This window comes from Pundamilia nyererei, unplaced genomic scaffold (genome assembly GCF_000239375.1).
Source record: "Pundamilia nyererei isolate P.nyererei 1_Seehausen unplaced genomic scaffold, PunNye1.0 scaffold00089, whole genome shotgun sequence".
NCBI lineage: Eukaryota > Metazoa > Chordata > Actinopteri > Cichliformes > Cichlidae > Pundamilia > Pundamilia nyererei.
The window spans coordinates 553,899-571,106 of NW_005187490.1; the positions used below are offsets into that span (position 1 = coordinate 553,899).

Genomic DNA, 17,208 nt, shown 5'->3' on the forward strand with positions numbered 1-17,208 from the left:
AATTTTTTACTTCTGTTTTCTAATTGTCACGAGAGCACCCACTCTGTGTTGGGGTTTTTTGCAGTATTTTCTTGCATTGGGTTATAAAATTAACTCAAAAGCACATTATTGCTTTTTCTTAAAAAATAAAACAAGAACAAAAAAAGACTCTTTATATAATGATCATTTCAGACTGTTTGTTTTGTTTTGTTTTGTTTTTGTTTGTTTTTTTTCTTTCGGCCTCCCTGTTGGCCAAAGTCATTGAATCCAAACCTACTGAAGTTCTTGACTCAGTGAAAATGTTCACTTTGTTTTTAGCTTTGCAACAATGTAGCGCTTTTATTTTGTGAAATGTGAGCCTTATTTGTTATATTCTGTTTTGTTAATGATACCTAAGGTGTATTCAGTGCTTAATATCATAACGTGAGAATTTCAGTGCTGATTGTACCATTTCCTGTAATTCTCACTATATTGTGCATTTTTTCCATCTTTCCATTCATTCTCCTTTATCTTATCTGTCTCCTTTTTTCTCCCCCTCCCAAATTCATTTCCTCTGTCTCATTCACTTCATTTTGTTCAGTCCGTTCAAGTTTCCAATGCTGCACCCTCTGATTGGCTGAGTCCTGGGAAGGTGACGATTGGCTGGCTTTGGCCATAAGAGCTTGTCTGCTTTCGTAGCTCTGTACTGTCTCTGTGTAACCCAGAGTAACCAGCATGAACCACACGTATCGCATGCTATAGTTGATAAAGGTGTTACGTGCAGCTTTGTGGTATGTTAAATACTATATTAAATATTATGCAATGAACAGTATCATGCAAACAACTCGCCAAGAATACTTACATGAAAGGATGAAGCTGCCATTATCTTCAGTTCTTTGGTATCTAAACTGTGCATCAAACTGAAATTAGCTTTTCTTTTTAGCCATGCTAGCGGTTTGGCCCGTGCATAGACTGTATATAAAAGATGGAGCTTGCAAAGTGAAACAAATGTGAAATGGTAATAAACCAGTATTAATTCAAATGACCAGCAGGGGTTCAATCTTCTAGTTGCAAAAACATGTCCAGCTGTATAGAAATATGGAAAATAGTCCTCCGTTGATCGATCCCTTCGTAAATACTTTCCTGATACATTTCTTTTTTTTTTGGTCATTGTCACCAGTTTCAAGTCTCACTAAAGACGTTTGATCATCTTGCATATTTTAGTGTCCAGAACTAGCAGGCTGTGCAGTGCCACCCTCTGCTTGTGAACTCTGGTTTTAAAAAGGTGCTAAAAATGTTCAGTTTGAGGCTTTACAAAATGCTTTCATCATTTATATACAGTCTATGGATCTAGGGATGGCGCTATTGGTTTGACGTCAGCTGACCAACAACATTTGGAGGGATTCTCTTCACAGAGCCTACAGATGAAATAAGCAAACTTAATGTAGCCTTCTATTGACCAATATAAATATAAGAGTTAAACCAGTGGTGGATTTTTGTGTCCGATGTTTGGTCCCCATTAAATGTGCTGGGCCATTATTCAACTTTCTACCACTGTACTTCACAAACGAGGCAGAAATTGAACTGAAACATGGCGATTGACTCTCTGCTCAGCCGTGGTGCTACATGTGCTGCAGAAAGTGTTCAAACGGTGCAGAGAGAGCAGATCACTGTGTGATGATACCAAAGCTTTCATATGATAATGCAGCACGACAGACACCAGTACTGGTGGAGCTTCAGGATTAATGGCTGATATTGGCCGACTGTATCAGTTTGACCCAGGCTCCTACCTGCTCTTTGAAGCATATGTAGCACCTTTTTTAGCCAGTTTGCGCAGGCTAACCCTCGTAATGCTCACGTTGTGCTCTGCTTGTCCCTCACTCCTCTAACACCAAGCACCGACGTGAATGCCCCTGGATTGATTTGTTCTCTAACACAGCAGCAGCCTCCCTTCTTCTTAGGCCCGTTCGACGGTAACACGTGTCCACATGTCTGTGGTCTGTCTGTGGTTCCCTCTGTTTCAGAAGGAAGCCTCCCCCCCTCAGAGCCCCTCTCCAGGTCCCTCTCATGTACCTCCTAGTCTTTGCTCAGGAGTGAAGCAGCCCAGTAGCAGCTTTTTGGTTTTTTTGCACACTGCCACAGACCTTCTTGTGGCTACTGTCTGTGTTATGCAGTTATGTTATCTCAACGCAGCCTTCCAGCCTTATTTTTTCCACATTGAGAATTCCTGTAAAAATGCTAATTTATGATATTTATAAGCTGTAAATATATTTCAAAATAAATCAGTTTGATTGCATAAATTACTCGCGTCATCCTTTGTTGTTACAGTTGAACAGGGGTTGTCTCATAATTGAGCAGTTAAATTAAAAACAAACAACTTCTTTTATAGGAAATCTTTTTTTCTTTTATGCTAACATCACCCACACAAATCATGTTCACGATCACAGCTTTTGTTAACCATTAACTTGAGCTTTTTGAGAAGGTGACAAAAATGCTGGCTATTAATAAAAATAAAAACTGTAAAGGCAAACAAGGAAGAACAAGGTTCATGCAAAAGCTTGCATATAATTGGAAAAAGCTCAAGACCTAAACAGAATTGAAGTGAATCTTCTGTTAGCTTTCTCATGGGTTCTGCTAGCGGGTCTTCTCTGTCCTTTCCTTCAAATTTGACATCTCTGAATCCTAGCTTTAAAGGTTTTTTTAATTATTATTGTTTCACTTTCACTTGATCCCAAACCTTTCAAGTAAATCTTTTGAGCCAAACCAAAAATGGATAACTGGTGCTATCGGTGTTAAAAATAAGAAAAATACCAGGGGCCCATTTATACCTGTGGTTATACCGACATCTTTTCATTTCTTTGCTGTTACCAAGTGGAATCCCCTTCTGTACAATGTTGACTTCGTTACTCTGTGAGTACTCATGAATATGTGACTGTGTATTTTATCTATGCCTGTATGGAAATGAAGATTTTCTGTGAAGTTGCAGTTCAGTCAGACCACTCACCTTTACCTTTTACTTCTTACAGCAGCACTGTGTAGTTAGTCGTTCAAGCTTCGAGCTCAACAGTCCACGTAGATATTTTGCATGTAGAAATTGGGGAGAGATGGGAAAATGCAGCTTAAACAAACCAGTCGTGTGCGCGCGAAGCAGCACATTTCTGGTTGTCTGACTGAACTCGTCTCACTCTGTGTGTTTAAACAGCTTCTGTGTCCCTAAGAAGCCAAAATATGGTTCAGATTAAATTCTTGAATTTAAGAATAGTTCTGTTTAATTTTGCAATGCTTAATTAGCGCCTAGCATCTTTACTTTGAGATGCAGGACTAGTAGTTCAGTTCTTGTAACTGTCAACTTTTTGTGCTGAAGTTCTTAAGTCTGTTCTTAAGATCACAGGCATGAAACGCGCTGTTTAATAACATTGTACCGCTGATTAGTTTAACACGAACTTGAATGTAATGGCTGCATACTGTTGTTACTTGCAGACGAGGCCTCCAGTTCACTCTCTGAACCGCTTGATAAAAAAGTTCCCGATGATGTGGATGTGGCAGTGGAAGCTCACGATGCTTCCTGTTTAGTAAAACCCAAAACGCAAGATACTGCCGCAGCAAAAGGTCAAAGCCAGGACTCTTCCAAAGGTCAGTGTGATTTTCTTTTTTTTTTGAAGAAATTAGGATGGTAGGCTGGAGGAAAAACAACGATTTCCAGTTGCTCGGATGGCTTTTTAAATCCCCGAAGTTTATGTTTGTTGTTTCATTCATAGCATGATATTCCCTGAGGGAGAATCTCAAACTGGCTGAACTCTAACTCGTGACTTTACTTTGTTTGTGTTGGAGACCCTCCTCCGGTTATGTGTGGGAGACAGGGGTGTGACTGATTTTATAGTTTTTGTCCCACACCACTGTAACAGTCTGTCCACATCAGGGGTGGAAAAGTACAGACATACTGTGAGTAGAAGTGTGTTGAAAAATACTCCAGTAAAAGTTAAAGCACTGGTTCAACTTTGTTGCTCAAGTAAAAGTGAAAAAGGACGCAGGAACTGGACTTTCTGCTTTTGTAATATAATACAATATAATATTATTACGTGAGTGCAGACACTCTTTGTGGATTTACACAACTGAATTCAACCAGATGTAAGCAGATGTTTCAGTTCTGTTCCATTTTATTGTCTTTACACCAGACGTTAAGTTGTTATAACGACTGAGTTCAGTGAATGAATCTGTGCTACACTTGATGTAACCCAACACTCTGACCTTACCAGTCCAACACAGGGCTTTACTGCGAACTCACCACAGTCCTGCAAACTAAGCTGTTTACCTGCACAAAACTTCCCAGAACTTTCATGCGATGTTTGAATAACATAACGTTGGTGTGCTTAGTTTGTTTCGCAGGACATTTCACAATATGAAAAAACATAATTTATCAAAACGCATCATATACAGATCCAACACGTTATTAAAAAGGATGACATTGTGTGCAATCTTTAAATGTGCAGCTCATCAAGTGTCACTGAGCAATCTGTACCTTTTGAAATATAACCTCTCTTCTCTGGTCTACATAGATTTCTCCACATGAACATTGCAAACTCTTAAAGCTGAGGTTCTTACTATTCGCAGAGTATCTCCTCTTATCCAGTAAGAGATTCTAAAGCAGAATACAGAACATCTCAATTTCGCTATTCTTCCCTATTTAAATAGGACAAGTAACACCTGCAACATGAGATGTGCTTGAGATATCACTCAAATCCATTTATTACCACTTCTAATGGATATTTTTCCACCTGTTTAAGAAGCTCTTTGTTAAAATAAAGAAAGGAAGCAAAATGTGTGTCCTTTTCAACAAATCAAAGGCTTGCAGGAATGCATGGAAAAAGCTCTTCCCAGCTTTTTAGAAGCACGTTGCTAGCTTCAAATTTAAAATATCACATATTTTACAAATGGTATGTCATATATTACCTTTGTGCTATTTTCTGTGAAATACGCCTTTAAATTAGTTTCACATTATTGCATTCTGTTTGGATTTACATTTCACACCATGTTCCAACTTTTTCAAAAATGTCGCACATTATTATTAAAATGTTCTTTTTCTTACCTGGTGAGATGAGCTTTTTCATGTGACCCACACCTGATCTGTTCCACACCAAATTCTTACCTGACAGCATTCCCCACATTCACTTAATCAGCCTTCATTTCATTTTTTCTGTGTTTAATTCATTTCTGCTTAATGTTAACCTTTGCAACTTATAGAAATTCTTCCCTTGTTTTGCAGATCACTGTAACCCCAAACACAAACACAACAGATGGAAGCGGAAGATTCGAGCAAGTGAGTAGCTCAGATTTTCACTCCGGTCTTGCCTCTGCCATCATCATCAATCTTCCTGTTGTTGTCGTCATCGTTTCAATGAGAACCGAAAACTTGTTTCTTGTCTGACAGCTATTAATAGTTTGGTTATGAGACTTTACCTAGTTGTTTTTACAGTGCAGGCTGTTACTGATAAAAACATTTCACTCTACAATATCTGTGCACAAATAACGTGATGTCACAAACCAGATGTTAGTGGGGAAAGTGCTCAATTACAGTTACTGTAGCCTTGTGGTTTTTATGTAGTTGATAAACTGTCATCCAATGTATTCAACACTAGAGGTCACTGTTTCCCAACTTTGTAGTGTTCTGGGCTGTTTGTTGTTTTCTGCAGAGTGATTTGATTCCTGTGACGTGATGGACAGACAGTATTCCTCCTCCTAACTGCAGCCATGACTGACAAATCCTCAGAAAACAAAAAGTTTTCCTTCTTTATGTGTCAGGTTGATAATTTTGTTTTGTGGTTATGGCTGCTTACAGTTCATACATATATTTTTAGCATTATTCAATCTGCCATCTGTTTCAAGGTGGTTTGGCTCACACTGGTTTTGAAGACTACACACCTACACTTGTACTCATTAATCTGTCGTTAGTTAGCGAACCCTAAGATACAGGTTTCTAAAAATAACTTGCAGCAGGTATTTTCATTTGTCACATTTACGAAAAGGTCTTAACAGAAACAAGGGGCTTACTTTGTGTTAAATCTCTTAAATCAATCTTTCAATTGAATTGTGATATCTTAGCATACTTTTGTCAGACACTGGACTTTTAAAATTTAAAACTAACTGGTTTGAAATTATTTACTGACTGGCTGTGAGTTGGACAAAGCTAAATATTACTCTATTCCATTCAATTTTAATAATATATAGCACCAAATCACAACAGCAGTCATCTAAGGTGCTTTATATTGTAAGGTAAAGACCACAACAATCAGATGACCCCCTATGAGCAAGCCCTTGGCGACAGTGGGGGAAAAAAACCTCTCTTTTAACAGGAAGAAACCTCTGGCAGAACCAGGCTCAGGGAGGGACGGCCATCTGGCACAACCGGTTGTGGCTGAGCGAAGGAGGCAAGATAAAAGACACTGTGGAAGAGAGCCAGAGATTAATAATAACTAATGATTAAATGTAGAGTGGCATGTAAACGCATAGGGAGTGAAGAAGAAACACTCAGTGCATCATGGAAGTCCCCCAGCAGCCCATAACTAAGGGAGGATGCAGAGTCACCTGGTCCAGCGCTAACTATATGCTTTATCAAAAAAGAAAGATTAAAGGCTAATCTTACAAGTAGAGAGGGTGTTTGTCTCCCCAATCCAAACTGGGAGCTGGTTTCACAGAAGAGGGGCCTGAAAGCTGAAGGTTCTGCCTCCCATTCCACTTTTAAAAATTTAGGAACCGCAAGTAAGCCAACAGTCTTATCACCCCAATAGAGCAGTCTGAGAGCAAAGTGCTCTATTGGGGTGATATGAGGTCTTTAAGATAAGTTGGGGTCTGATTATTCAAGATCTTTTCCAAGGATTGTCATTAGAAAAGATGCTGAACCCCAAACTGCCTCTCGTGTGCCCTTCAGTGTGTGAGCGACTATGATTAAAGCATTGTGTAAATGCAGGTCAATTTATCATATTGTACTGACTGCACAGATTGAAAGAAAATTGCGCTTTGAACCAAGTTTTTGCTGCATGACTGAACTGGTACCAGCCACTCTTTAAGAGGTGTGCTGTATTAAGTGCACAGTGGAAATCTTTGCAGTGGAATCCCATAGGATGCACATACGTTTGCATACATTTCAGATAAGAAAGCCAAAACATCAGCCATTTTGGATTAGCGCACTACCTCGGATCTGCTTATTGTGGATGCTAACAGGGGCTTTATTTCAGAGCTGCCACCTGGTGCACTTCTTCCCTTTAATTCTGGATATTGTAAAGTTGGTGTTAAAATTCATACAACTTGCATTAAGCTGTAAGAACCCTGTTGAATTGTGTCAGTCACTTCAGTCCCTGTTGAATTGTGTCAGTCACTTCAGTGGCATCATTCACATTTTAAAGATGTAAGAAGTAATGTGAAGCTGAAGTTTTGATGTCTGTGTTTCACATTTTCCATTTGCATGCTGAACCTAAAAGAAAAAAGACAGTGTTTCGTGTCTGTATTATATTCAGGTAAATTAATAGTTGCTGGGTAACAGAAAAATGGTTGCAGTATTTGCATATTTTTTTGTTGTAAAGTGTTCCCTGTTGTGTCTCTTTATGTAGCCTTCCCTCTGCTTTTCATCAAGCGCTATCCCAAAAGCTCACAGCTGGACAAAGACGGACCTGATACCGTCCCTGAAGCCGACTCTGACTATGAGGAGATCACTTCAGCAGAAAAACAACCTGTATGTTATGACTAATTTACATTCACTGGATACAGAACGGTCTTGTTTTTAAGGAATATAACTAAGAGCAAGGGTGTCTGTGCAATTCATTGACGTTGCACAGTGTGAACAAAAAAAGACTATTTTCTGCTCTTCTTTCAGCACTCGGACAGCAGTTCCAAAACATCAGTGGATACCCTGAATCCTCCAGAGGTAAATGAGACGAGTGAGGAACGCTCGGCCGTCTGCAGAACATCTACGCCAAGGAAACGCTTGGCCTTGTCCTTTTCTGCCAAAGAGAAGCTTCTGAACTGGGACGTGGAGGTCAACCCAGAGGGAACTCCCGTTAGCACAACCACCGAAAACGCACCACAACATAAGGACCAGGTGGAGACTTGATCTGTTTATTAACCTGAGAGAAGATAGTTTTCTCATCTTTTCCTTCTATGCTGTGTAGAATGGCTCACGGACAGTGATGTGAGAGATATAAGAGGAATTAATCCTACATTATATTGAATACATTTATCCTCTCCTCTCATGTTTTATCAGGTACAGGCAGAGGCACAACTAGATGAGCCTCGGAGAAACTCGATCCAGAGCGGGGAGGCTTCCCCGAGCCAAACTTCAGCTTCATCCCCCTCAGCCTTCCAGGCTATAGCCAACGCCTTCAGGAGGACATTTAGCGGGACCAATCAACTCAGCAGCTCCAACACTGCAGTCATAATGTATAAAATACTTATATAAACCAAGCAGTCTTCTCTACTGCTCTCTATGGGCTTCAAATCAGATTAAATTCTGATACTTTTCCTCTGCTTTAACAGGAGACCTAAACACGACGGTCCCCGCAAACGGCGGCCCATGTCCGAGGGAGCGTTTAGCTTTAGCTCACGCTTCAGTGCCATAGCGCCAGAGTCATCCCGAGAGGACCAGGCCAGCATGCGTGAAGCTCATTGGGCAGATCCATGGAGGGCGGGGCAGGACCTGCCTTCCCTGTTGCAGCAGGTGTCCTTAAAGGGCCATAAAGACTCTGGAGAGGTGTTCGCTGATGACATTGGCCCATTTGCACGCAAAAGGGTCAACTTGTTCTCTTCCTTGAGGCTGAGGAAGAGGGAATTGTCTGGGAGTGAAGGGAAAGACCAGGAGGTTCAAAAGGAAATCACAAACATCCTCTCTAACCTCAGAAACAAAGGTTAGTGTAGGGACTCCGAAGCTTGTTTGTAACAGTGCTTTAAATCCTCTGGATTTTTTGCCTTTAGCTTGATCCAATTTACAAGTTCCACACTTTAACTCAGGTCAGTGGGCAGCTGCAACTGCAATAATGTCTGATGATCAGAGAAGTGAACTAAACAAAACCCTCCAGACAGAATCAAAGGACCTTGTTTTACTAAACGTGTGTTTTTGAGGTTTAAAGGGGATCTATTCTCCTCATTTTTAGGTCTCTGATTTCTCTACTGGGTGTAATAAAAGTAGTTTTGCATGATTTGCACACCCTAGCCCTTAGTGTAGCCCATCTGGTCATCCACTGTGTGAAACAAGCCTTTAGCACCTTTTCCTTTAATACCACCCTCCATTTAGGCTAGCTTTCTTGTAATTGGCTGCCCCTCATAGACAGAAGGCTCAAACAGCGGGCGGGTGGGGTTTACTGCCCACACTCAGAGCTGTGTGCCTGAGATGACCACGTTAAGCTCCTCTGCTCTGTGTTGTACAGCTCCAGCAATAGAGAAAGCCATCTGAAATTGAGGGTTTAGAGCAATCTCAAGCCTCCTTATTTAAAAGTCTTACCATGTTTAATTTCAGTATCCACTGCTGAAAAGAAGGAAGAGGTTTTTGGCTGCCTTTTTTGCTTATTTGCTTCATGCTTGTGTGGTTTCCATACTTTTTGGAGCCAATTTTTTGTGTTTGGAGTGCAGGCTTCTGAACACCTAGAAGAATTTTTCATCCATGGGATTATCATAGTAAAATTTCATGCTGACTTTTAAAGTTTATCTGTATAATCCAAAAAGGCTCTTTTTTTCTCTTGCAAATCTAAAATGCTAAGAGTTTCTAATTATCCTCACTTTTTAACTTTTCACTCGCTACATATCCAGCATCCAGTCAGCAGAATTTGGAGGAGCCCTCCTCAAGTGATGATGAAAATGAAAACCTGGTATCCAGTCAGAAGGTTTGCACATTCCTATTGAGTGAGACACGGCACATCCCAGTTATTCCCGCGTGTACTGGGTTTGTTTTTTGGTTTTTTCCATGTGTACATTTTGAGAAATGTTCCACGCTTCCTGTCCCAGCTGCATTCAGAGAAACTGAGGAGGAAGCAGGAAAAGACAGTGGCCCAGCAGGCTAAACGCGAACAGCTAAAGAGGCTTCACAGAGCTCAGGTATCGTAATTTCCTTTTAAATTCAGTCTGTGGTTAATAGAGAGATTTGTGCTGGAAAGCTGTGCATTGGTCTGACCTGACAAAAATGTAAAAACCCCTGACTGAAGAGCTTTTTGCTACCAGTCATAGTTATACATTTTACATTTACCTGATGCTTTTACAGTACAAAGGTTTGCTGCTCGCTCAAAAAGATCCACGATGTTTTTATCTGAGAGTATGCCCACACTGATGACACTGAATATCTAGCAGTTATGACTTTAACAGAGAGGTGTTATTATGTTTCAACTTTCTGCTGTAGTCAAAAGTTAATTTATGTCTATGAGCACATTTCTATCTTTAGTGCTGTGCAAAAATGTTGAGCCACCCCTCGTTTCTTATTAATTTTATAATAAGTAGGTGCATTGATTTTATTTAAACATGTGAAAACATACAAAGAAATATAAAGTCTAAAACTGATTTTGTGCAGTTCTTTTGAGCTTGACAATCAATATTTGGTATGACTGCCTGTATCATCAACACAGTCTTAAATCTCTTTGGCAGCTTTTTCTATAGTCTTCATTGTATAGTCCCAGTCCCAATTTCTGTCCAGAGGATTCAGACCTCACCGTTAGAACTGCTTGAATAGTTCAGTTCATTTTTATTTCAAACGTGTACATTCACCATCATTTTGTGATATCATTCCATTCTTTTGTTTAAAAAAAGGAGTAAACAGAAGTATACACTTATTAGTCCCTACCCCCACAAATTTTTCATCTCATTCATTTAGTTTTCTTTTAGTCTTAAATCAAACAATGAAACAAAAGCAAAACAAAACACAAATCATCACAATATAGTTTCTTTCATATAATAAAAGACAGAATATGTAAATTAGCAGATTCACAATAAACCAAAACATCACTTCAGTTACTGTCCTGGGTCAACCCCGTTTTCTTTATTCTTATATTTGCTTAAAATTATTTTTTTATATTTTATTTTAAACTGGTTTATGTTGTTACTTTCTTCACTGTTGAGATAGACATACTTTTTAAAGTTGTTCTAGCACTTTGTATTTTTAAATTCCATTTCCTCCCCCCTCGTCTTTCTATAAACAATTTACGCATTTCTTTTGGAAGCATTTTGTTTCTTGCTTTATATATTATTTGTGCTGTTTTAAACTTCACCAAGTCCTGAAATTTTATGGCTTGCATTTTGATAAAGAGTGCATTTGTATGGTCCCTGTACCCTGCATTATTTATTATTAATCTAATGGCTCTTTTCTGCGTTATGGTTATTGGTTGTGCATTACTTTTGTATGTGTTTCCCCAGACCTGTACACAATAGCTCATATATGGTAGTAGTAAAGCACAGTATAATATGTGCAGTGCTTTCTGATCCAAGATTTGCTTTGTTTTCCCCAGGACGGCAATACCCCGTGCCAGTTTCCCCCTAACATAAGTAATATGTTAGGTTCTGATAGTGTTGAGATCCGGGCTGTGGGGAGGCCCATCCATGACTCGTGGTGTTCTGTTGTATGTTCTTCTGTCCCAACATGCTTTGACTGCTTTGCCAGTGTGTTTGGGACCATTGTCATGCTGAAAAACAAAGCTGTTGCTAATCAGATGTTTTCAGATGGCATTGCACGGTGGATCAAAATTTGATGGCACTTTTCTGCATTCACAATCCAATCAGTTGTGACAAAATCCCCATCAATCCAACCATGAGAAGAAATAATTAGAGCTCGCATTCAACCAGTTTTCAGGTGGTTGGGTGTGGTATTTATTAGGATTTTCTCATTTCACATATGACACCAGCTGGTTCTTGGGCCATAAAGAATGAAAAGGAATAAAACAGGGCAGACTATGGAAAAATGCTTTGACTAGTAACAAATGGAGCCGCTCTAAAGGAATTTAATAATGATGCTTTTTGAGTATTTATATATATATGCATCTGATTATATAAAAGGACTCAGGCATGAATAAATTGGGGGAAAAAAATCAATATAACATATGTTAATAAGGTAGTGGGCCACCATGTGACACCAGACGTCAATGTTTGCTGGCAGTGATTCTTCACGTCTCCTGAGCTCTACCACACGGTGCATTTATATAGCGCTTTTCTAGAAAAGCGCTATATAAATGCAATCCATTATTATTATTATTATTATTATTATTATTATTATTATTATTATTATAATAATAATAATAATAATAATAATAATAATAATCATTATAATTATAGTGGTGAAGACTGCTGTCTAACACGTCCCCCCAAACATCATTTCCATTCTCCATCAAACCTTTCAGGGAGTCTGTTTGCCCTATGGATGAGGGCATCATCACCCGGGGAGAGGCTACTCCCACCGTGACAGAAATGTTTCATCAAAGGATAAAAATGACCAGCTTAATGTTTATTTGCAGTGACCTTTCACAAACAGAAGCACTCCTCACTGTAAGAGTCGGTGCTTCAGGTTTTTCCTTCAGTTTGTTATCCTTGTTTATTTCCCAAAGAATGTCACAATATTCCTTTCACTGCAGACGGTCCCTGCTGATATCAGTCTGAGATTTCTTCGAAAACCCCATTACAAGGATGGTAAATGGAACATTGTTTGTAGTGCTCACAGAATTGAAAAATTGCATTTATATAAAAAAAAAAAGAAGAAGAACGGCAGAAAAATCTCTTACTCCGAATGATTCGTGTAAGTGTTTTCTATAAAAGAAATGGGGCCTTTAAACTAGTTCATTACAAGTTCTCAGAATTACCCAGAATAACAAGGACACTTCAGAGAAAGAAGGGCTAATTTTATTTGTGAACACCACAAATCAATTTAGATCCTTTGTATGGAGGGGAAAGCAGAAATTTCAAAGAACGATTTCTCCGTTGATTAATCTCCTTTGATCACATCTAACTACATGTGTCATACGGCGACGTTGTTGCGTTGCACAGGTGATCCAGAGACAGTTGGAGGAAGTCGGAGAAAAGCAGAGGGACCTGGAGGAGAGAGGAGTGGCCATAGAAAAGATCATAAGAGGAGAAACAGGTACATTCAGACCAGTGCCTTACAAACCTGTGAGTCTCAGCATTGCGTAGCTGCTTTTATTTGACAGAAGTCTGTACCATAACACCTTGATTCACTCTACTCTACAGCTCAATGGAATTCCACAGTGAAAGCTTCATTCTTTTTTTCCCTTCTCATTCTGTTTAATTGCACTGCCCATACTTCTCAGACCATTTAGAGAAAAGCACTGCCTTGTAATCCCGGTCTGGTTAAAAGCCTCTACATACGGTTAATGGCTGTGCTCACAATAGACACTAGGGACTTTATTGTTGCTTCATCTTTCTACAATACAGGCTTCTGTTTGTGTTCCAGTGAATAGTATATGACCCTGTGACATGATGTGTATGTCATTGAAGTTCTTGCAGTGGTTTTTAAATAATTGATATAAATTCTGAAATGTCTGTCTTCTTTTTTGATCCCTATCAAACCTCTTTTTTCCTCCCTACATCGTTCCCTCTTTCCCTTTTACAGAATCTCCTCAGACGGACGACAGTGACGAGGCCCAGCTCTATCAGTCCTGGTTTAAGCTCGTCCTAGAGAAGAACAGATTGGCACGCTATGAGTCTGAACTCATGATCTTGTAAGTGAATGCATTATGAAAGCAATTCCCTTTTCTCACATGTAGAGGTCTCACTATTTTCTCCTGTGTTCAGCGCTCAGGAGCTGGAGCTGGAGGACACACAGAGTCGGCTGCAGCAGGATCTGCGACGCAAAATGGCAGTAGAGGGTACGGCCTTGAGCACACAGCGCTGCAGTCTGATATAATATAGCATGCTCATATTTCTGTCTTCCTCCTACTCTTTTTAGATACAAAGAAGAGTGCCTCAGAGCTGCAGGAGGAACAGGTGATCCTCGCAGAGATCATGAGAACAGTGGAGAAACGAGACATGTTGGTCTCTATTCTGGAGGAGCAGAGGCTCAAGGAGAGGGCTGAGGACAGGGACCTCGAGAGCCTTGTGCTCTCCAAGGGCTATGAGTTCCACTGGGCCCGCATGGATGATAGCTGGGGCCAAGAGAAGCAGGAGTGATGGCTGAAAACCGAGGATCTCACTCTGAAGAGGACAGATTAGAAGGAAAACAGGTTCCCACAATAGTTTGCTTTTGGCTTTTTTTTTGCAAAGCTACAAGTCTGGAAAATGTTGAAGGAATCTTGAAACACTGACGAAGATTGTAAGACTTGATCGTGTTAGAAAGGAAATTGACCCTTAGATAATGGCTTCCTGTATAGCCACGAGGGTTAATAACTTTTCTGCCAACTTTTCTCAACACTCAGAAGTGTAACTGCAATGTCCCATGCTGATACTGACCTGAAACTTGATGTATGATATGCTTAACCACCTCTGATAATGTGAGCCACTGCCTTGAATGCCTGCACTCATCACAAACCAAACTGCCTTATTTGTGGCTGCTAGCCATAAGAGTGGACTTGTTGCGACAGATTGGTTATTACTGTAACACTGTATCTTCACTGGATAGCACATGGAAGGAGTCAAAAGTTTTTCTGGAGACTCTTGCACAGCGTGAGTTGTTATAAAACCAGAAAAATGCTTTAAGTATTTCACTATGAGTCACTTTATGTGCAGCCTTGTTTGTGACTGTAAACTCTTGTGCATATTTTAAATTTATTCACTTTTCTTTGGATCAAATAAAATATATTTATGTATGCTCAGGCACTAATTAACACCAGAGAAATGGAATCTGCCATGGAGCTGCTGCACAGACTGAAACCACAGATATCTAGGGGAGCCGTTCCATTCCTATTTGTCTCATTGTACAGTTGGCTGGAGCTCAGCTAAAAAAGCAGCAAACAGCAGTAGCAAGACAGTCCACAGTGAATGGTAAAAGCATAGACTGTATATAAAAATGGATGGGCCGCTTACTCCTCGTGTTGAATTCTCAAAATCAGCATTTTGGTACCACTGTGTAAATTTTTGGAACCAAAATGATCGTGATCTTGTTTGGAGTGGGAATTCATTAGCCTAATATTGTCAGACTTGAAGCTAATTAGTGCTAAGTAACAGACAAATACAACGGTTGAATTTCACTCACCAAAACTAAAGCACCAACTTCTTGGACAGACTACACCACCCTGTAAGCAAGGCACCGACAGCACAAACACTGTGGAGGTCCAGTTCCGAGACTTAAACTAAAGAAGGTAAAGCCCAGCAAACACAGATGGGCGGCAGCTTCCTGTGTTGGGACACCTGGCAATGCAAGCAGCTGCAACCTTCTCTAGTATTAAATTAAAGAAACTTCTATGAAGGCCAAAACTGGAGGCTGTAACCGGATATTTTTGTTTAGTTTTTTTTATTGCTGTAAAAATGTACATTTTAACATGGGATTCACTTTCTGTGTGTTTAAGAATCAAATGGTTATTGTGGTTGAGGAAGACGACTGGTATCAGAAAACTGCTGCTAGAAACGGCTGCTGTTGCTCGCTTCATCTGTGAAATTCAAATGTCAGTGCTGGAATGTTGTTTGTTGTCCCCAAGTGTTACACAGAGGTAATTTATTACAATTTGAAATCAGGACTATTCTAAAAATTTACTCACTTCTTGATCTCTTTTATCACAAGCATAAAGAAAATGTCAAGAGGAAAAATCTTCACTCCACAAAATTAAATTTTTGGTCTAAAGTTTCACTCATTCTGGACTATCCTTGAACCGCCGTTAGAAAACTGGAAGTCCACAGAGTGGGAGTTCTCATGTACTTTTGTTGAAACTTGCAGATATCTCTGGCCTTGCTCCAGTAAGGCATACCACTAGCTGTGACATCCTGAAAGCAGCGTGCCCAAAGTGGATTCATCATTTTGTTAACTACTGTGAATCTGTCTACAATTCACTGTAAAGGGCTGTGAGTCAAAATGCCATCAAATTGTCATCTCATGAAAAGATGAATGTGTTTACATGAGTTTTAATGCTGATGCAAACTGCCATACTATTCTCTCGGTCCTCGGGCGTTAAATGTTATTTTGTTTATAATACAAATGAATGCAAATTAAATAATATCTGTAAGTTTGGTTTTCTTTAGCAAAAAACTTTCATGTTTTATTTTAATGCTGCTTTGAGTGTTTTTAAATGAAATTATCTTAAATAAAAATGAATTTTTGGATTTTTGGTACTGTTTTATTCTGTCTTCCTCTGATTATAAAAGCAACCTATTTCTTACTGCTTAACAACATAAAGACATATAAACAGTCTTAAAAAGCTGTTGGGCCTCAGTTTTCTTTGGCATTGATGCTACAACTTTCTGGAATGCTGTTGTGGTTTTACAGACACATGACCACTAACCACATGATGTTAACTTGTCTGCCATTTTGAACATGTGACGATGTAGGATCAAGTGATTAAGGCCCTAGCCACACAGGCTTAGAGACTGGTCCCCAACCGGTCATGAGGGAAAAATTAGTATTCCCCTACCTGTTGTGAGTGGTTGCTGGAGCTTGATGGCAGTTGCTGGGAAAATAATTGCTAAAGCCCCAGTCACAGAGGCTTACAGACCCTCTGGCAGCCACTTGATATTATTAACAAAACATACTTGTGATTGGTGTGGGTGCTAGCATATTGCTGTGGTTGTGCTTTAAATGGAAATGTTCTACAAACACTGTCCGGCTACTCTCCAAGCTGTAGTGAAACTATAAAAAAGCGCAACACAAACAGTCTTGAAACACACTGGTTGCACTGCTGAGACCCAACTTTTATTTTCAAGGTCAACCACGTCCCCTCAGTTGAAGTTTTCTTGTTAGCATTTAGTAAAAACTATGAGCAACGGTGGTTTTTGGTGCAGCAACCTCCAGGAACCACTGTCAGCCAGTAAGAGACTACACAGGAACCAGTAGTTGTACCCCATCCAGTATAGCGGACAACTCTTAAAGAAAGTGGACTTGACATCGCTAAGAAACTTTAATTGGAGGCTTGAACAAAAGAATAAAGTGAGTGGAATAAAAAGATTTTAAAAAAATAATTAATCAGACAAAAAGAGTTTAGAAAAAGGTCCTTATGGGGGGTGGGGGAGGGGATCATATTTCAGGAGGGGCTGGTAACACCCCATGTCCACCCCTCTAGGTATGGCCCTGTTTGTTTATTATTGGGTAACTTTGAGAAGCTAGAAAAAAACCCAAGTAAAAATTAAAGGGCTTTA

General features: G+C 39.7%; 1 protein-coding gene across 3 annotated transcripts in view; it reads left to right on the plus strand.

The window, feature by feature from the left end:
• mical2b (microtubule associated monooxygenase, calponin and LIM domain containing 2b) overlaps positions 1-16,059 on the plus strand; it is a 59,317-nt gene extending 43,258 nt beyond the window's left edge. For 2 of the 3 annotated variants that reach the window (XM_005739079.1, XM_005739080.1), the window contains 12 exons: positions 3,439-3,591; positions 5,222-5,275; positions 7,563-7,684; positions 7,826-8,050; positions 8,213-8,388; positions 8,485-8,852; positions 9,751-9,824; positions 9,946-10,035; positions 12,958-13,051; positions 13,541-13,649; positions 13,723-13,796; positions 13,877-16,059. In XM_005739079.1, the coding sequence (XP_005739136.1) occupies positions 3,439-3,591; positions 5,222-5,275; positions 7,563-7,684; positions 7,826-8,050; positions 8,213-8,388; positions 8,485-8,852; positions 9,751-9,824; positions 9,946-10,035; positions 12,958-13,051; positions 13,541-13,649; positions 13,723-13,796; positions 13,877-14,097 (1,760 nt within the window). In that variant the 3' untranslated portion in view covers positions 14,098-16,059. The other variant, XM_005739081.2, reaches the window with a different exon arrangement.
• Positions 16,060-17,208: the final 1,149 nt, after the last annotated feature.